The sequence below is a fragment of the Bombina bombina genome, chromosome 1 (genome assembly GCF_027579735.1).
Source record: "Bombina bombina isolate aBomBom1 chromosome 1, aBomBom1.pri, whole genome shotgun sequence".
NCBI classification, from domain to species: Eukaryota; Metazoa; Chordata; class Amphibia; order Anura; family Bombinatoridae; genus Bombina; species Bombina bombina.
This window is the reverse complement of record NC_069499.1, coordinates 179093376-179119040: the sequence shown is the minus strand read 5'-3', so window position 1 is coordinate 179119040 and position 25665 is coordinate 179093376. Positions and strand designations below refer to the sequence as shown.

Below are 25665 nucleotides of genomic sequence, written 5' to 3'. Positions count from 1 at the left end.
CTGCACATGCAGTGCCCTGAGTTTCCTCTCATGCTCCGTCTGGGGTTACTTTGCAAGATATTGCTACCCAGGTATCTTTTGCGGTATCTGAGGCACTGTCTGCTTTTCCTATGCTGCAGGGAAAACGCAAAAGGAAATTTAAAGAAACAGTAACTAAGGTTTCTGATCCTGAAGTGGCTAATCAAAGTATTTCCTCTCAGAAGTCTGAGGATAAAGATTCTTCGGGTGCATCTGAGGGTTAAATCTCAGGTTCAGGCAGTATAATTCCTTCTGCTAATGCTGAAGTTGTGTCCTTCAGATTTAAGCTGGAACATCTCCGCTTGTTACTTAAGGAGGTTTTGGCTACCTTGGATGACTCCGATACTACTATCGTTGTTAACCCTAAGAAGTCTAGTAAGCTGAACAAGTATTTTGATGTTCCCTCTGCGGTAGAGGTATTTCCTGTTCCACACCGTGCTTCTGAGATTATTGCACGGGAGTGGGAGAGACCTGGTATTCCTTTTTCTCCATCTCCTATTTTTAAGAAAATGTTTCCTATAGCTGACTCTATTAAGGAATCATGGCAAACGGTTCCTAAGGGGGAAGGAGCTATTTCCACTTTGGCTAAGAGGACCACTATTCCCATAGAGGATATTTGTTCCTTTATGGATCCAATTGATAAGAAATTGGAGGCATTATTAAAGAAAATGTATGTTCACCAAGGTCTTCAATGGCAGCCTGCGGTGTGTATTGCTACTGTTACCAGCACTGCAGCTTACTGGTTTGATGCCATGTCTGATTCTATTCAGATACTCCTCTTGAGGAGATCCAGGACAGAATTAAGGCTCTTAGGTTTGCCAATTCCTTTATTACGGATGCTTCCTTAAAGCTCATTAAACTAGAAGCAAAATTGTCTGGTTTTGCGGTCCTAGCTCGCAGAGCCCTTTGGTTAAAATCCTGGTCTGTGGATGTTTCTTCTAAATCTAAGTTATTAGCTATTCACTACAAGGGTAAGACCTTGTTTGGCTGAAATTATTTCAGATATCGCAGGAGAAGAATAAACAGAAAGGGCGTCAGAGTTATCTTTGTTCCTTTCGTAACTTTAGAGGTAAACCCTCCGCTTCCTCTTCCAAACAGGAACTATCCAAGTCTTCCTGTAGGACTGGTCAGTTTTGGAACAAAGGGAAACAGTCTAAGAAACCTGCGGCTGACTCCAAGTCAGCATGAAGGGTTGGCCCCCGATCCAGGAATGGATCTAGTAGGGGGCAGGCTTTCTCAATTTGCTCAGGCTTGGATACGAGATGCCCCAGACCTGTGGGCCGTGGAAATTGTATCTCAGGGGTACAAGATAGAATTCAAGACGTTTCCTCCCAGAGGCAGGTTTCTTCTCAAGATTATCTGTAGACCAGATAAAGAGAGAGGCATTCTTAAATTGTATCAAGGATCTTTTTGCCCTGGGAATTATAGTTTCAGTTCCTCTGCAGGAAAAGGTACTGGGATTTTATTCAAATCTGTTTGTGGTTCCAAAGAAAGAGGGGATTTTCAGACCTATTTTAGACCTAAAGTGTTTAAACATGTTCCTCAGAGTACCGTCCTTCAAGATGGAGACTATACTTTCCATTCTTCCTTTGGTTCAAGAGGGTCAGTTCATGACAACCATAGACCTAAAGGATGCGTACCTTCCTGTTCCCATCCACAGGGATCATCACAAATTTCTGACATTTGCTTTTCTAGAAAAGCACTTTCAGTTTGTGGCTCTTCCATTCGGGCTTGCCACAGCTCACAGAATTTTCTCAAAAGTCCTGGAGGCTCTTTTGGCAGTGATCCGGTCTCGGAGCATTGCAGTAGCACCTTATCTGGACGACATCCTGGTTCAGGCGTCGTCTTTTCATCAAGCAAACTCTCATACAGGTATCTTGTTGTCTTTTCTTCGCTCCCACGGTTGGAAGGTGAATCTGGGAAAGTGTTATTTGATTCCAGCCACAAGAGTAGTGTTTTTAGGGACCATAATAGACTCCCTACTAATGAAGATATTTCTGACAGATGTCAGAAAAACAAAGATCTTTGGCTCTTGTCTTGTCCTTCGGTCCTCTCCTCGGCCGTCAGTGGCTCTATGTATGGAGGTAATTGGTCTGATGGTAGCTTCCATGGACATTATTCCGTTTGCTTGGTTCCATCTCAGACCTCTGCAATTATGCATGTTAAGGCAGTGGAACAGAGACTATGCGGATCTGTCTCTGCAAATAGTTCTGGATCAGGCGACAAGGGACTCTCTTCTGTGGTGGTTGTCCCAGGAACACCTCTCCCAGGGAACTTGCTTTCACAGACCTTCCTGGGTAATCGTAACCACGGATGCCAGCCTTCTAGGTTTTTGGGGGTCATTGAAGACTCAGGGTCTTTGGACTCGAAAGGAGTCAGTTCTCCCTATAAACATTGTAGAACTGAGAGCTATTTTCTATGCTCTACTGGCCTGGCCTCAGCCTTAGCCCGGTTTATCAGGTTTAAGTCTGACAACATAACATTGGTGGCGTACATCAACCACCAGGGGGGAACTCAGAGTTCCTTGGCCATGACAGAGGTGGCCCTGATAATCCAGTGGGTGGAATCTCACAACTGTTGTCTTTCTGCGATCCACATCCCAGGAGTGGACAATTGGTAGGCAGATTTTCTGAGCCCTCAGACCTTTCATCCAGTTTAATCCTCAAATGGGGGCAGCCAGAACTGGATCTCATGGCTTCTCGGCAGAATGCCAAGCTTCTGAGGTGTGGCTCGAGGTCAAGGGATCCACAGGCTTTCTTGATAGATTCTCTGGCGGTCCCTAGGAATTTCAGTCTAGCTTACATATTTCCTCCGTTCGCTCTCCTGCCAAGAGTCATTGCTTTGATCAAGCAGGACTAGGGCGTCGGTGATTCTCATAGTGCCGGCATGGCCTCGCAGGATTTGGTATGCAGATCTTGTGTAAATGTTGTCTCTACCTCCGTGGAAACTCCCTCTGAGGAAGGACTTTCTACTTCAGGGTCATTTTCTTTATCCAAATTTTGTTTCTCTGATGCTGACTGCTTGAAGATTGAACGCTTGATTTTATCTAAGCGCAGGTTTTCAGAGTCGGTCATTGAGACCATGATTCAGGCTCGTAAGCCTGTAACAAGAAAGATTTACTATAAGATATGGCGTAAATATCTGTATTGGTGTGAATCCAGAGGCTACTCTTGGAGTAGCGTCAGGATTCCAAGGATTTTGTCTTTTCTCCAGGAGGGTCTGGAGAAAGGTTTTTAAGCTAGTACTCTGAAAGTTCAGATTTCTGCGTTGTCTATTTTATTGCATAAGCGTTTGGCGGATGCGTCAGACGTGCAATCCTTTTGTCAGGCCTTGGTTAGGATCAGGCTTGTCTTGAAGTCTGTTACTCCTTCCTGGAGTCTTAACCTTGTTCTTAGAGTTTTACAGTGGGCTCCATTTGAACCTATGCATTCCTTAGATATTAAGATGTTATTTTGGAAGGTGTTGTTTCTTGTTGCTATTTCTTCTGCTCTGAGAGTTTCGGAACTCTTGGCTCTGCAGTTTGATTCTCCTTATCTTATTTTTCATTCTGATAAGGTGGTTCTACGTACTAAATTAGGTTTCCTACCTAAGGTTGTTTCAAACAAGAATATTAATCAGGAGATCGTGGTTCTTTCTTTGTGTCCTAATCCTTCTTCTCCTAAGGACCGTTTGTTGCACAACCTAGATGTTGTGCGTGCTTTGAAGTTTTATCTTCAGGCGACTAAGGACTTTCGTCAGTCTTCTGCTTTGCTTGTTTGTTTTTCTGGAAAGCACAAGGGTCAGAAAGCTACGGCTACTTCTCTTTCTCTTTGGCTAAGGAGTATTATTCGTTTGGTCTATGAGACTGCTGGACAACAACCTCCTGAGAGAATCACTGCTCATTCCACGAGGGGTGTTTCTTCTTCCTGGGCATTTAAAAATTAAGCTTGTGTAGAACAGATTTGCAAGGCTGCAGCTTGGTCTTCTTTTCATACTTTTTCAAAGTTTTATAAACTTGATAGTTTTGCCTCGGCTGAGGCTTCTTTTGGGAGAAGGGTTCTTCAGGCAGTGGTGCCTTCTGTTTAGGTCTACCTGTCTTGTCCCTCCCTTATCATCTGTGTCCTCTAGCTTGGGTATTGATTCCCACTAATAATTGATGATTCCATGGACTCACCATATCTTAGGAAAGAAAACATAAGATAATTATCTTCTTTTTCCATTTTTCCTTCGGCCGAATACCTGGGGATTATGGCTAAGGGAAGTGACATATTTAGTAGCTTTGCTGTAGTGCTTTTTGCCTCCTCCTGCTGGCCAGGAGTGATATTCCCACTAGTAATTGATGATTCCATGGACTCACCATATCCGGAGCGAAATACATTTATCAGGTAAGCATAAATTATGTTTTCTATCTTTCCTAAGGGGAGTTCTAACAGCACTGTCATGGCAATATATAAATGCCCTTTGTAGAATTATGCCCATAAAGTCAGATCTAACGGCTAAATACACTACCAGTTGTAAGTGGTACACAAGCCAGCGAGCCAAACACGAGCGGTAATGTATCGCTGCTCTGGGGATGACTTTAACTGTGTGTTTAACTCTTTTGTAGCAGTTAAACACACGGTTTAAGCTAGCAGTAGTACAATCGGAAAATGCTCTAAAATATATAAGCGTTTTCTCATTTAAGTTTTTTATGTCCATTTAATGGCCGCATTAATAGTGAATGAGTCTTAAAGGCTCTATGCTTTCCATAACTTTTCTGAATGTTGAGACATTGTGGTACAAGGTTGGGCAGTAGATTAAAGAAAAGTATAAACTCTTTAGTGAACAAAAATTGGAAAAGCACAAGGTGATACCTTTTAATATTTTAAGATGCTTGTTCCAATCTGGGTAGGGCATGAACATCACTTTGTCTGCTAACACTATTTTCTCATACAGGGATTTCCCAAGGATCCAGTCCCTTTAGAACAGATGCTAATACTATTTTTCATCTATAAATGAAAATGAAGTGACTGCAATATTTTGAAGGACCGTAGTGCAGTTTAAATCTGTATACAGTGTACAAGCAATACTCTAGAAGACGCATTGATAGCATTATGTTGGATTTTAATAGTTAACCTGTGAAGAATCTTGTTTGCAGTTAAGGAACACATTGTTATTTCCTCTCTTCTAGTTCCAGTAAAACTGGAGAAGCATCTGCACAGTGCCAGATCAGAAGAAGGTCGACTACACTATGATGGAGAATGGTACGGCCGAGGGCAAGCAATCTGCATTGACAAAAAGGATGAGTACCCAACCAGGTATGGAAATTGTAGATTTAGGTATTAATTCAAAGCAATACAATATTATTTGAAGCTTGGTCCTGGGAATGACAAAAGAGGGAAGAGGCGCTCTGGTGCAGATAAACCCAATAATGAGTGAGATTTCCAATAAAAGAGAAATACTAATACTCACAAAGGTGATTGCACTTCCAGTGCAATAATCCACAAGCCGAAACTTCTGAGCCGTTCGGCTGACTCTTTCTCTCCCGGTATGCTCCCGGCAACAATCAGGCCCCGGTATGCTCCCGGCGACAATCTGGCCCCTAAGAGAAATAAAGCATAGAACACCTTTGGTGCAGATAACCCTGACCAATATGGAACTACTATCAGAGGGTAGATGTGAATACTCACAAACGTGTGTGCACAATCAGTGCAATATCGAGCGGACCGAAACTTTATAAAGCCGTTCGGCTGACTTCCGAAAGAAATGTGGCTATTGCTCTCACAAGTCCAGTGGAAAAGAACAGTTCAAAGCAAGGTAGAACAATATAAAAACTTTTATTAAAATACTTAAAATTTCGCTACGCGTTTCTCGGCTGCTCGCCGTTTCATCAGGCTCATAAATTTAGTGAACTACCTTGCTGTCTTAAAAAGGCTGAATTAACCAATGGGGATAGTTTGTGTATTACACACCCACCGTAACTCCCCCACCAATGGAGATGGTTTAAATGTTGCACACCCACCATAACATGTGCATTGATTGATTAGGTGCTACACCTCTTGCAAAAACTTTATAACTAACAAAGTTGTATCTCAGCTGTCGATAACATACTATTACAGATATCAATATATACATATTCGTGACAACATCGAACAACATATTGCGGGTAAACATAAAGACTCAACTTATATCTGATGCACGACGTGTGCGCAATGATCTAAATTTTATACATAATATGTACAAATAAATGTCCTATAAATTCTAGGTTTCAGGGGATTAACCCTTCCTTATATGAGTATATGATCTGTGTACATAATACCCTCGCTGTGTTATTGATATGACACTTACATACATGATGCCGTATATCATGCATCATACATGTATAGTTACTGCTTGTTAACATAATACATAAAGATAGTGATTAAATATTATGACATTCGTTGTAAATGCAATAAATCTCAATGTATTTCTAAGTATTTTGGATATTGTCCAATTTGGTTTAAGAGATAATAACATTCTATTATTTGAATCTAAACATTCTATATAATCCCAAATTACGGTTTCGAACCCTTAGTGTTTTTAAATAAATTTATAGTGGCATTAGTAACCTTGTAATAATATAGTTCCTATAATACCTATACCATATGTGTTTCCTCTACGTGATGATATATCGAGGAGGATATATCCCAGATGTAGTGCTAATGTGAATCATGGTTATAGGGATATTAGTGTATGTGCCCTTAATGTTATAGGGATATTAGTGTATGTGCCCTTAATGTGGTGAATCTATAAGTAGCATTTATCTAAGGGGAATACTGATTAATTCGAATATAAAGATGCTACTGGTGATAATTATAACTAGAAATGGGTAGTGTTGAGAAACTGTAAATTGTAATGCAACAATTAATTAGTGTAGCTGTGCTTGTAAATGTCTAAAATTTTAGAGTGAAGGGTGAAATGTCTGTGTGGTCTAACGTTGTGTTAAATAGAAAAAATTGGTAGAACAAGGTTTGTATAAACACCTATTATAGAGTGTGAAAAAGTGTGTGTACGAGGATTGTGAAATCTAAAGCAGAATCTTTTATATACCTTTGTTTTATTACTGTTGTAGATAGATCCCATTATGATTGGGATAATTCCTATTTCTATAACTTGAGTATTGGAATTCAAATTCCTTGGTCTTAACCCAAATCGTGTGTAGTGATGTTTTTATATTTATATTTATATTAACTCTTCTGAGCCGTATTGGCTTTGGAAAAGACTACATATATTTGGTATATATATGTGATTCAGAATATATATGTGTATTTGAGGATACCAGTTCCAAGCATTCTAAACAAACATCTGGGATAGAAGACAGAGTATAATATGATATATGATAATACTACCTGCAGGATGAGGCAGAGAGAGACACACTCGTGGATTATGGATAAATGGATCTTAAAATGCTGCTAGATCCACATTTAGATTAAGACCCAGAGGATGCATGGTCTTCAGTTTATGAATCCAGTATGTCTCTCTCTGCCTCAGCCTCAGGAATCTGCTGTATAAGTTGGAGGGTTCAATCTCCTCTATCGGCACTATCGTGTAACAGTTGGGGTTTCCTCCATGTTTTTTATGGCAGTGTTTAATAACACTATGGGATTTCTTATTTCTAATGATACTACAATAGTGTTCGGACCAACGATGACTCAGACGTCTGATTGTGCGACCAATATATTGAACCCCACAATCACAGGATATTAAATATATAACATAATTGGAAGCACAGGTCATCCTACTTTTAATTCTATAGGTTTTGGTATCTACATGAGAACGAAAATAGAGTGTGCCATGACCGATGTGGTCACACATTTTACATCTAGGGATCCTACATTTGTAAGCACCCCTATTCATAATTGAACAACTATTGTTTTGGCTCTTGTTCCATTTGTGCGTGGTTTTGCAAACCTTATTGGTTTGATGTCTAACAACCTTACTAGGTGCTAGAATATTTTTCAGAGTAGGTGCCCTTTTATATACTATAGATGGATTATCTCCAATCAAATCATTAAGAACGGGGTCTCTCTTTAAAATTCTCCAGTGCTTCTGGAATATGTTTTTAATTTCCTTGTGATTACTATTAAATTGTGTAATGAATCTAATTTCCATTGGTTTGTCAGCTCCTAATCTTGTTTGTTTATTGTCTTTTACCTGGACAAAATAATTTTCCCTTATTTCATTTCTTGCTCTTTGATAACTGGACTCAATAAGTTCCATCGGATAGTGTTTTTCCTTGAATCTCTCTTTAAGAATGAGACTTTGTTTGTCATAATCTGTTAGTAAACTACAATTTCTCCTTATTCTTTTAAATTGCCCATATGGGACATTCCTTTTCCAAGGATGGTAGTGATTACTGGAATAATCTAAGTAACTGTTACTGTCCACAGTTTTGAAGTGGGTAGAACTATCGATTCCACCGTTGCCATTAAAACACAAACTCAAGTCCAAAAAGACTACACTCTCTGAATGAATGCAGCTTGTAAATCTAAGTCCCCTATCATTGTTATTTAGATGGTTAATAAATTCTACTGCTTTGTCTTTAGAGCCATTCCACAAAAATATAAGGTCGTCTATGAACCTACCATAAAACACCAGGTTCACCCCGAATTCAGATTGGTAAATATATTGATTCTCAAAACTACCCATATACAAATTTGCAAAACTAGGGGCGAACCTGGTGCCCATGGCGGTTCCTTTGGTCTGTAAAAAATATTTATCTTGGAACAGAAAATAATTGTGTTGTAAAACAAATAAAATTAATTGTAAAATAAATTGTTTTTGCAATGGTGGAATGTATAGATCATCTTCCAAATAATTGGAGATTGCTATTACACCTTGATTATGAGGGATGTTAGAATAGAGCGCTTCTACATCACAGGTTATCCATAATAGATCATCTGTGATGGAAATATGTGTAAGTTTCTCTAGAAGGTCAGATGAATCTCTAATGTATGATTCGAGGTTAGTGACATATTTCTGGAGGAAGAAGTCTATGTATGCTGAACGTATTATGTACACAGATCATATACTCATATAAGGAAGGGTTAATCCCCTGAAACCTAGAATTTATAGGACATTTATTTGTACATATTATGTATAAAATTTAGATCATTGCGCACACGTCGTGCATCAGATATAAGTTGAGTCTTTATGTTTACCCGCAATATGTTGTTCGATGTTGTCACGAATATGTATATATTGATATCTGTAATAGTATGTTATCGACAGCTGAGATACAACTTTGTTAGTTATAAAGTTTTTGCAAGAGGTGTAGCACCTAATCAATCAATGCACATGTTATGGTGGGTGTGCAACATTTAAACCATCTCCATTGGTGGGGGAGTTACGGTGGGTGTGTAATACACAAACTATCCCCATTGGTTAATTCAGCCTTTTTAAGACAGCAAGGTAGTTCACTAAATTTATGAGCCTGATGAAACGGCGAGCAGCCGAGAAACGCGTAGCGAAGTTTTAAGTATTTTAATAAAAGTTTTTATATTGTTCTACCTTGCTTTGAACTGTTCTTTTCCACTGGACTTGTGAGAGCAATAGCCACATTTCTTTCGGAAGTCAGCCGAACGGCTTTATAAAGTTTCGGTCCGCTCGATATTGCACTGATTGTGCACACACGTTTGTGAGTATTCACATCTACCCTCTGATAGTAGTTCCATATTGGTCAGGGTTATCTGCACCAAAGGTGTTCTATGCTTTATTTCTCTTAGGGGCCAGATTGTCGCCGGGAGCATACCGGGGCCTGATTGTTGCCGGGAGCATACCGGGAGAGAAAGAGTCAGCCGAACGGCTCAGAAGTTTCGGCTTGTGGATTATTGCACTGGAAGTGCAATCACCTTTGTGAGTATTAGTATTTCTCTTTTATTGGAAATCTCACTCATTATTGGGTTTATCTGCACCAGAGCGCCTCTTCCCTCTTTTGTCATTCCCAGGACCAAGCTTCATTTCTACGTATACTTTGGAGAGAGCTGCTGATTCCTGGGGCTATCTACACTATATAATTTCTTAAGAATCGTGGGACTTTTCAGTACACTGAATATACATGGACTTTTCTTTTTCTGTATATCAATACCGAGGAATCCAATAAGTATTTATTATATTTCATTTGTTGATCATTCTTTATATATATATATATAATTTTAGTGTTGTATTTTTGTTTTATATTCTTTACAGGAAATAATAGAAAATATCATAATTATAACTTTCACTTTAAGAATAGCATTGAATAGGCGCACCTCTCTTTTCCTAAAAACACACTTTGGTTAGTGTTGTTTTTTTCCATATACAATATTATTTGGTAGTCTTCTGGTGCAATGCAATATTATTTCAAGACAATGTTCTTACTTTAAGCCAGTATGACATTCACCAGTAATATACAGATCATTAGAACACCTCATGTTAAAAGGACATGAAACCCAAAAAATGTCTTTCATGATTCAGATAGCGCATACAATTTTAAATAACTTTCACATTTTCTTTATTCCTTTGGTATCATTTGTTAAAGGTGCAGTAGTGCACCTCTGGGAGCTAACTTAACACATCAGGTGAGCCAGTGACAAGAGGCATATATCTGAAGCCATGCCAGCAGCTAGCTCACAGTGGTGCATTTCTGCGCCTGAGCCTACCTAGGTATGCTTTTTAACAAAGAATAAACACAGAACAAAGCAAATGTATTATTAGAAGTATATTGGAAAGTTGTGTTAAAATTGTATGCTCTGTCTGTATCATGAAAGTTTAATTATTTTTGCATTTTAATTAGTATTTCCAGTATTATTATTATCATTTATTTGTATAGTGCCATTAAATTCCATAGTGCTGGGTACAGAGATAGGGGGTATACAATGACAAGGGTTTGTGATAATATACAAAAACATAACGGTATTGTGATCTAGTACAGGAGGAAGGAGGGCCCTGCTCCGAAGAGCTTATGTTGCTTAAGGTTTGGGGAAGCTCGCCACATGAATTGTAGTAGCAGCAGAGATTTTGTGTAGGTGTGCATGACAGGATTTGGCGAGTGTGTGTATATGTGAAATGAATGTGAGATGAGAGTCAAGTGTGACCCCAAGACAGCTGACCTGGGGTGAGGTGTTGAGAATAGAATCTCCAACTGTTAGAGAAATATCAGGTGTTGGATGTCTCTAAGAGGGGGGAATGAGAAGCAGCTCAGTTCTAAATATATATAGTTATAGATAGTGTGAGGACATCCAAGAGGAGATTGCACAGAGAAAGTTTGTAATCTAGTTAAGTAAGGAGGGAGAGATATCAGGAGAGGAAAGATAGGTTTGGGTATCATCAGCATATAAGTGGTACTAAAAGCCAAAGTAGGATATAAGTTTTCCAAGGAAAGAATTGTATATATAGAAAAGAAATAATGGGCCCAAGATAGAGCCTTGCGGTACTTCAACTGAGAAAGGCAAAGGATCAGAGGATATGTGGTAAAGGAAACTGTAAACGAGCGATTTGAGAGATATGGCTGTATCTTGGATGCCAGGATTTATAAGATGAATGAATGTAGGATTTGTAAGAGGAGAGGATGGTCAACTGTGTTGAAAGCAGTAGAATGATCGAGAAAAAATCCCTTTGCTTTAGCTGATAGTAGATCATTTGTTGCTTTAGTAAAAGCGTTTTCTGTTGAGTGTTTAGTAGGTCAAGTAAGTATTTAGTTGAGAGAAATTGAGTTAGGTGATTGACTAGTCGCTCCACTAATTTTGAAGCAAATGGAAGTAACGAGGCCTGCCGATAGTTAGAAGGGATGGAAGGGTCAAGTGAGTGCTTTTTTAAGATTGGTATGATTGACGCATGCTTGAATGTATCAGCAAATGCGCCAGTGGTGAGAGACTGGTTAAAGAGATGAGTTAGAGCAGGGGTTAGAGAAGCAGAGAGAAGTGCAGGTCGATGTAGAAGTGAGTTAAAGGTTGAGAACAGCCTTCTGGGGTTGGATGTGTGAGATGATACAAGGGAGGAAAAATAGACTTGTTTGGCCAGGCTGAGGGCAGAGTTGTATGACCAAAAGAATTTATAATGCAGGAAATCAGCAAAGTTGTGTGATTTCCTCCACTGACGTTGAGTAGTCCGTGCCTTTTCTGCAGATGGTGTGGCATGGTTGTCATCGAGTGCATGATGAGCGTCGAACGTTGGAGGGTGCGGCTTTGTCAAGTGTTGATTTTAGTGCAGAATTATACTGTTAGGCCACTAGGTCTGGGCAAGAGAGGGATAAGGTCTTGGAGAGTAGAGGTTTTTAGTTGTGTAGAAAAGTCTGTGAGATCAAAGTCTTTTAAATTCCTTTAAGGTAGCAGTGTTTTGGGGGCTTGTAAGGATGCAGCAGGTAGGGTAAGAGAGAAAGTTAGATGGTGGTCAGAGAGAGTAGAGGGGAACTTAGAGAATTTGGAAACGGCACAGAGATTGATGAAGACCAGGTCGATTTAGTTGCCTTCACAGTGTGTTGGAGATGTTGTCCACTGGGGCCGGCCAAATGAGGTGGTAAGAGAGAGAAGTATAAAGACAGCAATCATGTTAGAATTGTCAACGGGTATGTTGAAGTCCCCTAAGATGAGAGAAGGGACGTTACAAAAAAGGAAGTGTGGGAGCCAGGCTTCAAAGTGGTCTAGAAATTGTGATGCTAGGCCAGGAGGCTGATAGATTACAGCTACACGGCGAGCTACAGGGGAGAAGAGGCAGATAGCGTGAACTTCAAAATGAGAAAGAAAGGGAGGGGGTGAAGGAATGCAGTGGAAGGTATAGTATAGAGACAGAAGAATGCCTACTCCCCCTCCTTGTCTGTCTCCTGGCTTATGAGTGTGACTGAAGTGCAGGCCACTGTAGGACAGAGAGGCTACAGCAGTTATGTTAGAGGAGGAGAGCCACATTTCTGTGAGGGCTAATAGGGTAAGTGATTGTGAAATGAATAGATTGTGAATAGAAGTAAGTTTGTTGCATACAGATAGTGCATCCTAAAGGGCACAAAAGGATTGTGGGATACTTACAGAAGTGCAGTTAATGATGTTGAGAGGTTTATGTGGGAAAGATTTTGGAGGTGTCAGTCAGGGTAGTGAGCAGGGAGGTAGAGGGTGGACCGGGGTTAGGCGAGATATCCCCGGCTGTAAGGAGAAGAAAGATGTTACGAGAAAGAAGATTAGTGTGTCTTATGTGAGCGTCTTCTCTTAGTATTGGTGGAGCACGGTTTGCTGAGTGATGTGACATAGGAATAGAGTGCATGTGTGTTGTAGAGGGGGACAGTAGAAGAAGATATGAATAGTCTGATTGCTGTTTGTGAAAGGAAGAGCTATGACTTTAAGGAGGAGAAGGTAAAGGCTGACAAGAGAAAGTATTGCATGTTTAGCTAACATTGGAACGTTAGGGAGATTAGATATAAGCACCTATTTTTTAATTTGTCTAACTCTGCACATAACTCCAAACCACACACTTATAAATTCCACACTTAAAGAGCTCCACACATGCTGCAAACAACAACTGCCCTAACAAGCTAGGTAACCAATTTATGGGTAATAGCAGTCACATGATCATAATTAGCATACGTCATACATTAGAGCAGTAAGAACACAACCTAAAGAAACAATGGATATGGCACCTTAACATACACAGGAAAATTTGAAAGACAATAAAATAACATAAATGAGAATTAAGATTTGAAAAAGAGAGAAATAGAAATTAAACTGAGTGAATCGGGCAGACAGGTTTAAAAGCAGGGTTAAAGCAGTGTTGTCCTGGAATACATACACTCAATGTATCAGGCAGACAGGGGTAAAAGCAGTGTTGTCCTGGAATACATACACTCAATGTATCAGGCAGACAGGGGTAAAAGCAGTGTTGTCCTGGAATACATACACTGAGTGAATCAGGCAAACGTTAAAGCTGTGTTGTCCTGGAATACGTACACTGATCAGCCACAATATTAAAACCACCTGCCTAATATGGTGTAGGTCCCCCTTGTGCTGCCAAAACTGCTTTGTTGGGTCAAGCATGGACTACACAAGACCTCTGAACGTGTCCTGTGGTATCTGGCACCAAGACATTAGCAGCAGATCATTTAAGTCCTTTAAGTTGCAAGGTGGGGCCTCCATGTATTGGATTTGTTGTTCCAGCACATCCCACAAATACTGAATCGGGTTGAGATCTGGGAAATTTGGAGGCCAAGGCAATACCTTAAACTCATCTTGTTCCTCAAACCATTCCTGAACAATTTTTGTTGGTGTGGCAGGGTGCATTATCCTTCTGAAAGAGGCCACTGCCATTAGGGAACACCATTGTCATGAAGGGGTGTATGCGGTCTGCAGCAACCTCTAGGTAAGTGGTAAGTGTCAAACTAATATCAACATGAATGCTAGGACCCAAGGTTTCCCAGCAGAACATTGCCCAGAGCATCACACTGCCTCTGCTGGCCTGCCTTCTTCCCATAGTGCATCCTGCTGCCATCTCTTCCCCAGGTAAACGATGCACACGCATCCGGCCATCCACCTGATCTAAAAGAAAACGTGAGTCATCAGACCAGGCAGCCTTCTTACATTGCTCCATTGTCCAGTTCTGAAGCTCACGTCCCCATTGAAGGTGCTTTCGGCAGTGGACAGGGGTCATCGTGGGCACTCTGACCGGTCTGCAGATATGCAGCCCCATACGCAGCCAACTGTGATGCATTTTGTGTTCGGACACCTTTCTATCATGGCCAGCATTATTTTTTTTTCAGTAATTTCAGCTATAGTAGTTCTTTAGTGTGATTGGACAAGACGGATAGCTTTCGCTCCCCAAGTGCAACAGCCATGGGCGCCCATGACCCTGACGCCGGTTCACCAGTTGTCCTTCCTTGTACCACTTTTGGTAGGTACTAACCACTGCATTCTTGGAGCACCCCACACCCCAGTCGTCTAGCCATCACTATTTGGCTCTTGTCAAAGTCATTCAAAAGTTTTTGCTTGCCCAATTTTCCTGCTTCCAACACATGAAATTCAAGAACTGTTCACTTGCTGCCTAATATATCCTACACCTTGACAATATAATCAATGTTATTCACTTAAATATGTCAGTGGTTTTAATGTTGTGGCTGATCAGTGTACACTGAGTAAATCAGGCAGACAGACAGTGTTAACAGCAGTGTTAAAGCATAAAGCAAGGTTAAAGCAGTGTTGTCCGGAATACATAAACTGAGTGAATCAGGCAGACAGACAGTGTATACTAAAAGGCATAAGTGTAAGAAGTTGGGTCAAGGTACTAATGAATGGTAAGTGACATGTTATAAGTAAGAGTAGATCAAATGTTTTATGCTGTAAATCTAGGAATTTGGTAAAGACAAAGCAGAAGGATGCTGAGCTGCAGTGACGTGCAGTCACAGGAGGCAGGTGAGGCAGTGCCTCCCCTGGCCAATCTATGTAATTACAGCATTTATTTAAAATAAAAAAATAAAAAAAATAGATTTTTTTTTTCATATATTTTTTTTTTTTTATAAAATAAGGGGACCCCCCCTACCCCCCCACCCCTCCACCAAAATCAGGATTCTGTTTTTGTCAACACTCACTGTAAATTTTATTAAAACCGACCGTAATATACTTATTACATCAATACATTCATATTGCGCAAAACAAGGACAGCCGGCTGTCCTTGCATTGCGCAATATGAATGTATTGACTACTGTGGAAGTGTATGGGACGCTGAGAGACTGCCACCAAGAGGAGAAAAGGTGCTAATGCAGTGCTCTCCAATGCGCCCCATACGCTTCCACAGGAGGCTAGCCTCCGTCCTGGCCGCCTCTCAGTCTCACTACTAGTCTCAGACTCTCAGCCAATCAGATTCAGAATTCAGAACTCGTCTGAATCTGACTGGGGCTGGCTGTCTCTGAGTGCCGGGCGGGAATGAAATAGATCCTTCCGCGTGCGGTCATGTGTCAGAGCAGCAGACTAGAGTCAGACGTGGTGGGTGTCAGTCGATCGCTCGAAGTGCTGCACTCTGCTGTGTTGTGTTGACGGCGTGACCCGGGCCCTGGCCGACTGTGAGTGATACTGAGACAGGAGTGGAGTCAGGGGCGCAGGACCTGGACAGGACGTCACTCAGGACAGGAGGACTAGGAGCCGGAGGAGCACCAGAGGTAGGTGCCGACTGCCGTTGGAATGTTTATTTAATTAATACAAATACATACACAACAACCTTTCAAATTTCAATGTGACAAGGGCCGTTTCCAAGCGGGGACAGACTGGGCTGTTTTTTGCTGAGGTGCTGCAGTGGGGAGCGCAGTGACTTGGGAGCTCTCTCTTACTTTTCTTTTTTTATAAGTTTTTTTTTATTGTTGTAAATTTGTAATCCAGGGCATTGGGGGCAAGAGAGCTAACCAGGCTGGTCCTTTGAGGCCTCCGCACTCTGCTGCATATGGTTAGGACCAGAGGAGCAAGAATCACGTTAGCTGGCAAGCTGTTTCAGCATTTACACCTAATGGCATCTGCAGAAAATCAAAGCCTCCAGACGCGTAAAGCAGAGAGGTGCACAGACATTACATAGCTAAAGTTACTTTGCAGTTTGCAAGTTGGTTAATTGATGGCATGCCGAGAAGGAGAACAGCTAAAAATGTCATAGCAGAGTTTATTACCTCCATGCCGATGCACGGGCTTCTGTGGAGACAAGGAGAAGAAGGTGGGCTGAGCAGAGCAGTGTAGCAGATGCCGGCAATAGAAGAGCTGTCACTTGTGATTTAATACAATTTAAATTGACCCCTCTACATAGGTAAGAGACAATCTTGAGCACTGTTCACTTTTTGTGTACAAATAAATAAGTGCAGCTTGTCAGGTCAGATGTTTGCTTTTTACAGCTTCCCTGTGTGTAATCTATGCATGCTGTGACCCCTGATAACAGAGGGCAGACATTTTATATCATTGTTTTGTTTTTTTAACCCCTTGTTTTCAAAAGTGTAAAGTACAGTGAGGCTATTTGCCTACAGGTTTTATTTTATTATGTTGCTGTAGGACTAATTATTAATATTTCAAATAGGTCTTTTTTTTTTTTTATTATTAAAAAAATGCATTGAAGGTAATGAATTTGTACCCCTGGAAAAAAAATTAAATCTACTATATAAACTTTAAAAAAGCTGAGAGCAAAATGTTAAATGTTTACTGTAGAAAGCAGCTGTTGATTTTTAGATGTAATAGTTTTGGGACACAGGTTTTAAAATATATACTTACAACCATGTTTCAAGTGACCTCTGGGTCCTCTGTTTATGTATATCTGATGTAACTTGTGTATATATATATATATATATATATATATATATATATATATGGTATTAATGCATATGAGTGTGTGTGTTGTGTGCGTATCTGGGTGTATGTGTGGTTTGCATGCACATGAGTGTGTGTGTATGTGTTGTATGCGTGCGTGTATGTGTGGTGTATGCGCATATGTAAGTATGTGTGCTGTGCTTGTCTATGAGTATATGTATGCGTGATGTGTGTTTATATGTGTAATGTGCATGCATGTACGTGTTTATATGTGTGGTGTGTGTGCATTTGAGTGTGTGTATGTGGGCGTTTAAATTAAACATGGGGGAGGAGTGGGCTGTTTTGCCTTAAAATGCCCGGGCCTATTTTTGGTCCCAGTCCGGCCCTGGCTATAAATTAAAAATGGCACAGAAATATTTACTTAAATCTGCTGGACGGACCCTGACAAACTGAATGGTATCTGTGAATGTGATTGATTCATTGTGCAATAATAGTACAGAACAGAAGCAGCCATAGACGTGTCGGGGTCAACACAGTCACACAGTCAGTGAGTGGTGCTTGAGTGGTGGTGACAGACTCCAGTGGTCAGTGCTAGCAACAGTCTGCTTAGGTGAAGTGAGTGTTTTTTATTATATAAATTAGAGGGACAATACATGACATCCGAATCCGATCACAGATCAACAGAACATTTGACACTGACAAGTTTCGTGCCCAACTGCTACTGCAGTGCCCACTGCCCACTGCGTCACGTTACTATTAACAGCACTCTGAGCACTGTCTTGTCTGCCACTTGGGAATAAGTAAAAAATGAGGTCTCAATTCTCAAAATTGCATTGCAAATATACCTGCTGCTTGAAGCCTTGAATATGTGTGGGAACAAAGTGACTTTATTAACACTATATGAAGGGGGGGAAATAAATTAAAACATAAATTTTAATATGCAGATAAAGATTAAAACTGGAATCACTTTATTAAAAACACACTTAGGAATTCTCATTAGGTATGTACTTTTGCATAGTAAAGGTAATAGTGTGCTAGCTTTAGGTGCTTGGTTAAATCACTTAAAACTGACGTATTTCCATTTGGGTATAGCAAGTTAATGTAAATAACCTGTATAAATAACCTGAGAATGTCTAAATAGCAGAATTGACATTGACATTTTTGCTATTTAGACATTCTCAGGTTATTTATAAAGGTTATTTACATTAAATTGCTATACCCAAATGGCAATACGTCAGTTTTATGTGATTAACCAAGCAAGCACCTAAAGCACACTATTACCTTTACTATGCAACAGTACATACCTAACAATGAGAAATCCTAAGTGTGTTTTTACTAAAGTGATTCCAGTTTTAATCTTTATCTACATACTAAGTTATGTTTTAATTTATTCCCCCCCCTTTCATATAGTGTTAATAAGGTCACCTTGTTCCCACACATATTCAAGGTATATTTGCAATTTTGAGACCTCTTCATTTTTTAGTTAATCCCATGAGTGCTGTTAATGTAGTCCAACATTTTTATATTTACAGAATAATGAAGGAATCTATAAGCATAATTTGCAGCATTAAAGTAAAAAATATGTTTTAAACATATTTTAATGGGCCTGGATTTCTAGATCTCATAATCACAGCAAGCATTTTGTTATCTGGCAAGAGTTTCTGTTACAATCCTTTAGAATAAAATCAGATGTTTACTAAGTTGACCAGTTTGCCAAGACACCATTTAAAGGGAGATGAAACCCATATGTTTTCTTTCATGATTTAGAAAGAGCATGCAATTTTAAATAACTTTCCAATTTACATCTAATATCTGGTTTTCTTCATTCTTTTGATATCCTTTGTTGAAAAATCATATCTAAATATGCTCAGTAGCTACTGAGCATATTTAGATATGATTTTCAACAAAGGATATCAAAAGAATGAAGAAAATCATATATCCTTTGTTGAAAATCATATCTAAATATGCTCAGTAGATACTGATTGGTGGCTGCATATAGATTCCTCATGTGATTGGCTCGCCCATGTGCATTGCTATTTCTTCAACAAAGGATATCTAAAGAATGAAGGCGTATCCGATTCCTAGCCACTGCCTCACCAGCCTCTGAAGTCACCGCACATCACTGCTGAGCTGAAGGATAAGAGAGACTCTGGCATTGCTAGTAATATTTCATTGTATAACTATTTTTTATTATATATACTTTAAAGTTATTACAAATTATAAAAAAAAAAATCAGACTGATGGTCCTAATCACGAGCAGTTTATGTTGGCACAGTGCCTTGGCACATTGGCTTATTTTAATTTGCTGCCTATGTGTTAGCATGGTTATAATAAATATGAGAAATATTTGAAGAAAAAGATTGAGTGGAGGTGAAAAGGAATCTGACGGTTGTAAACTGAAATAATGTAGAAATTATATAGGTGTGAAAAACAAGAGTTTGTGTTACGTGACCTGATCTGATTCTAGGCTGATCCGATCTATGATAATTGCAGCTAATTGAAATTAGATCAATGTTGACACTTAGTATTTTGATATTAGTTAGCTATGCTGACTTGTATCTTCCCTGAGTGCCTAGAAACCATCCAAACAGTCTGGGAGTTTCTCACTCCTTCATGTATCCCTCCCACTCCTTTTGGCTTAGATTTACATAATGCCCAGATGACCGAATGGGGAAAGTGCCAGGAAAAAGATTTTAACCAATAGACCTAGTCATTGGAGGTCAAACAGATCAAAGGAGACATTAAATAAACAATGTGTCTTTTGAGCCTTCATATGTCAACAGTGACATATAAAGGCAAAGTTTCGAAGGGTTGATTCCACAATAAATAAACTCTGATCCAAGAAAGAGTGTGATTCTATAAAACTGTACAAATCTTTTACAAAGTCTGAAAGATATTCTGCAGGGAAGGAAGCAATGGTTCCGAGAGTAAGATGTGACTTTACAGGAACCTGCAGTTTGATAAAATTATCAACTTGTCAACTCTAGTTTGGAGAGTCTTCAAAATTTGCTCAAATTATAAGAAAGCCTAAGATATATTTTCTGCTCACGCCATAATATTCCAAATACTTTGGTAAGCTTTAACGTTAATTGACTTTCAAGTCTTGGGCCAGGAAAGCAAAAGAATGAAACTAAAGAATGAAATTTGAAATGCATCGTAGTACATTTCAAAATTGACTTGAACTATTTTTGCTGTGTAATTTACTTTGCAACACATCATGTGACTTATCATGCACAGGACTCTCATAACATACATAAGCCATACCATTCTTTGTATTTTGTCCAGCCTCACTTTACTATAATTTCATAAAAGTTTCATGCTTGATATTAGCTTTTCAAAACCTTTGTTTAGAAGAAAATTGCCTGGTAATTTCAGACTGAACGAAATGTTCTCTTCTGTGAAATGCACAAGTGGGCAAAAAGGCTGCACGCTGAGTGGTCACCATCTCATAGGGCAGGCTACTGTCCCCGTCCATCCATAGTTGAGCCAAACAAAATGTACACTTGAAAAACAAAAGGAGGTCAACAGCAATCTTATATTCCTTTCTGCCTAATTGCTTCACTGCTGTTGTTTGGTTAATAAATGGAACATAGCCTACTGTTATACCAGTGACTCCTCCTGCTTTCCTATCTCATTGTGCACAGTACATTATCATATCTTGTGGCACCTCTGAAAAATTTTAAGCGACCCCCAGTTTTGGACATTAAACGCTAAAAACGTTTTGTGGACCGCCTTCTAATTATGGGTGCTTCCATTTTGAAATCTAAATTTTACTGCATGAAGAAGAGTTGCTGCGCACATGCAAACACGTCAGCACTGGAATGCAGTGAAAGCTAGATGTCAACGCGGTGGTACCTGTGACTAGAGTATTTAGTGTTTAATGTCCCTTTTGAAAAATGTCCCTTTTAATAAAATGTTTAAAGGGACTTGAAACCCCAATTTTTTTTTCTTTCACTATTTAGAAAGAGCGTGCAATTTTCTAATTTACTTCTATTATAACATTTGCTTCATAATCTTGATATCTTAAAAAAAAGCATATCTAAATAGGCTCAGTAGCTGCTGATTGGTGGCTGCACGTAGATGCCTCGTGTTATTGGCTCACCCAGGTGCATGGCTATTTCTTCAACAAAGGATATCTGAAGAATGAAGCAAATTAAATAATAGAAGTACATTAGAATGTTGTTTAAAATTCTATTCTCTATTTTGGGTTTCATGTCCCTTAAATTGCAAGCTCATCAATCCATTTGCTTACGTCTTCCCATGCTGTGTGCTGGCTCAGTAATAATTACGACCATTCCATACATACCAACTCACTTTTCCACATCTCATAAATATTCTATGGTGAATATTAAAATGTAATATGTTAAACGGGCAATCTGGTCAAAATTAAACTTTCATGAATCAGATAGGGTATGCACTTTTAAACAATTTTCCAATTTACTTTTCTCATCAAATTTTCTTTGTTCTTTTAGTATTGTTTGTTGAAAGCAAAACCTAGGTAGGCTCATGCTAATTTCTAAGCCATTTTGCAGGCCACCTCTTATTGCAGTGCATTTTGACAGTTTTTCACAGCTAGACAACGCTAGTTCATGTGTGCCATATAGATAACATTTTGCTCACTCCTGTGGAGTTATTTATGAGTCAGCGCTGATTAACTAAAATGCAAGTCTGTAGTTTGTCAAAAGAACAGAAATTGCAGTCTGCAGAGGCTTAGGTGCAAGGTAATCACAAGTAAAAAGTATATTAATATAACCGTGTTGGTTATGCAAAACTGGGGAATGGGTAATAAAGGTATTATCTATATTTTTAAACAATAACAATTCTTGAGTAGACTGTCCCTTTAAAGTTAATACTGTTTAGATTTATAGTTGCATTACGTGTGTTGAATATCAACTCAGCTCTTTCAGAAAAATGTAGGGTTTTCCCTACTTCTTAACTTGTTTTTCCTTTTTCCAGCCATGACAGTTGAGACTATTTTTGGAACAACAGACCATCGCATTCAGTATCTTACTCAGACATAACTGCTTTCAGCTCTTCCTTATATGATTAAGCAGCAGCTAATGTCTATCATTTCATATGTTTTGTTACCTGACTAATAACAGCCACAATATGAATAATACCTTTATTAGAACAATGCAAATGCTATGCTTTATTTGTATATGTGAGATTTTATATATATATATATACAGTGAATCATTTAAATATAGCTTAATATTCTCTATATTGTTTTTCAGTGCCATTATAACAACAATAAACAGTGACGAAGTTTGGTTTAAAAGACAAGATGGCAGTAAATCCAAACTGTATATTTCACAACTACAGAAAGGGAAATACAGCATCAAGCACATCTGAGTTCTGATTGTCACTAAGGATATTCATTCAATGCTTCTTTCTTTTGTGGCGGAAGGATATAAACTGTGCCATGCCATGGAATTGTGGAATATATATTTAAGTACTTTCTGTTGTACTTGCAAGTATTATTTGGACTTTATATGTGAGTGTGTAGTGAGTGGTTTCATGATTGTATGTATGTTTCAATCATATCTGTATTTCAAGATAATCATTAGCGGATTTAGATATTTGTATTTACCTTGTCTTGGTTACAATTACTTAAATACCTCCTGACCTCATTGATTGCCAAATCCCATAAATGTGTGGCCAAAGGCAAACTTTCTTGGGAGTTTATAATGATATGATAATGTTCCAAGTTTTCTTCTGGGTTTGCACTTAAACTGTCGTAACAGATGCAAGTAGTTTATTAATGCACATCAGAAATATTTTTCTGATCTGCTTTATCAGTTATTGTAAATCTGTTGCAGTATTAACCATATGACTTTATTACTTTGAATATATAAGTATTTCCACATGTTTACAGATACATTTAAATCCATTTTATTTTTATGAATGGCCTTATCTAACTTGTTAAAATAATAGCAAAGGGCTGTTTGACAAATTGGAGGCATCATTGCTGGTTGTTAATGATTTTATATTGTGAAGCTGTGGTGCTTTTTTTCACTTGTTCATATATGTACAGTTTGTACAAAGCTATCAAAGTTCACAAATCTATGGTGTGACCAATACCAAGGAAGAACTGGGTAGGCTTATTATGTTCTCTATACATTTCATCCTAATGTGCCATAGCGAAACTATTATATATAATAAAAGGAACTTGTATTCAAGATTTATTTGCATGGGCGGCATTAGAAAATAATGATTACAAAATAGTTCATATGTTGACTTTTCTAATCCTAGGGACTGGTTATAAGACTAATACTCGTTATGTTATATTTGATGATTAGGTTTAAAATTTGTTGAAATTACATCTTTTAAATGCAACTTATTGCAGACTTTTTTTTAATTGCAGATTTCATTTTTATGTTACCTATGTTAAAAGTACTTTAGGCTTAACTGGAACAGAAACCTCTGCTGTTTTACTACGTATGCAATTCCTCTCATAATGTATGGATCACTCGATACTCGCACCATACATTTGTGAATGAAGCTATTACATCATCTTTATTCACCAAATAGAAACTGGACTCAAACCAACAAAGCTGCTGTGTAATAGTGAAACAATTAGTCATGTTGTTTTAGCAACTGCAGTGCAATATTTTACAATGCAAGTGTTGCTTCTCAGTAAATTTGTGCCAAGACACTTTTTTTTTTGTTACTTTATACATATACAGTATATAAATATATAAAAGCACCTATTACTGATAACTACGTTAACATTGTATTTACGTGTAGTAAACAAGTTATTCATATATGTCCTCAGACTTGGGCATTTTTCAAATTAAAATTTATTTGAAGACGCTTTCAAATGCTTTCCTTGCTTTAAATTATCGATTTTACAAAAAAAATTCTTCATATTATGATTTACATGCAAATTAAACTTATCGGTCATTTTAAAGGGATAGAATTTTAAATAAAATCATTTTCGCAATATACTTCTATTAGGAAAAAATGCTTCTAGTAAAACGTATTACTGTTTCAGCGGCATACGAACATATGCTATGTGTGACTAAAGGATCAGACATCAAACACCTTGTCTGTTCAGAAAGCTGGTTGTGTTTTGTGTATTGCTTCAGTGAAGACTTAATTTGTGTCGTACGAGCCACTACTTACTCTCTGGGAACGTGTGGTGTTTTTGTATACTGGGGCATAAGGCACTTACAGCTTTTGTGCGTATGCTACTGAAATAAAAAGTACTAACTTTTACTAGAAGTATGCTTTTAATTAAAATTGCACTCATGCACAATTCAATTCTTTACCATTCTACCCCTTTAAGCCTTTTTTTAGGGCTGTCTGTGTTATTTCAACCATGATGATAAAGTTAGCAGTAAAGTACTCTTGAAAGTTTTTGCATGAACAAATATTTTATTTTACTATTTAATGTTTAACTTTTCCCATTTGATCTGATTGGAATTCTTGGGTCTGTTTAATGCTCTAGCTTATCAATGCTGATGAGATAAGACATTATTCCTCTCTTTTAATGGGGTTATCCTTCATGTAACACAAAACTCTGTTATGGTGGTATATGTTTAGTTTTCAACATAAATTAAATACCATAATAAAATATACTTGCCTCATATTATTTTGCCAGCATGTGATATTCCTTGCTGTTAGAGTAAGCAGTTCTTAATTCACTGAAGAAGTGGAACCAATTAACACGTTTTATAAATTATGTTTAAAGAAAAACACATTTGTCAGTAAAACTTCAGATTGGGGATGTTTTATGAATGTGGACAGCAGTGTGTCCAGTGTGGAGATATTGGCAAAGTTTCTCATTCTGAAATGGAAGGCATATATGAAAGCCCCTCAAAAAGCGTTGAGAGATATTTAACACTGTTTTCTCCTGTAAGGTGTATCCAGTCCACAGGTTCATCCATTACTTGTGGGATATTCTCCTTCCCAACAGGAAGTTGCAAGAGGACACCCACAGCAGAGCTGTCTATATAGCTCCTCCCCTAACTGCCACCCCCAGTCATTCTCTTGCAACTCTCGACAAGAAAGGAAGTATCAAGAGGTATGTGGTGACTTAGTGTAGTTTTACCTTCAATCAAGAGTTTATTTTTAAATGGTATCAGCGTTGTACTGTTTTACTCTCAGGCAGAAATTAGAAGAAGAGTTCTGCCTGGAGATTTGATGATCTTAGCGGTTTGTAACTAAGGTCCACTGCTGTTCTCACACATAACTGAAGAATATGGGACAACTTCAGTTGGGGGAACGGCCTGCAGATTACCTGCCTTGAGGTATGTTCAGTAATTTTATTTCTAGAGAGATGATATGAGTTCTAGAAAATACTGACAGAGCCTTGTGTACTGATGCAGTGATTTAACAGCGACTGGGATCAGGCTTACAGAACAGGGTAATACTCATGTTAATACTTATATTACTTAGGGACAAAACGTTTACATGTTTT

General features: G+C 38.6%; 1 protein-coding gene across 1 annotated transcript in view; it reads left to right on the top strand.

The window, feature by feature from the left end:
* The window catches only part of BRMS1L (BRMS1 like transcriptional repressor), a 171373-nt gene extending 146552 nt beyond the window's left edge, over positions 1 to 24821 (top strand). Inside the window, exons 9-10 of the mRNA XM_053697737.1 lie at positions 5168 to 5294; positions 22478 to 24821. Of these exons, the coding sequence (XP_053553712.1) occupies positions 5168 to 5294; positions 22478 to 22595 (245 nt within the window). The 3' untranslated portion in view covers positions 22596 to 24821. The remainder of the gene's footprint in view (positions 1 to 5167; positions 5295 to 22477) is intronic.
* The last annotated feature ends 844 nt before the right edge of the window (positions 24822 to 25665 follow it).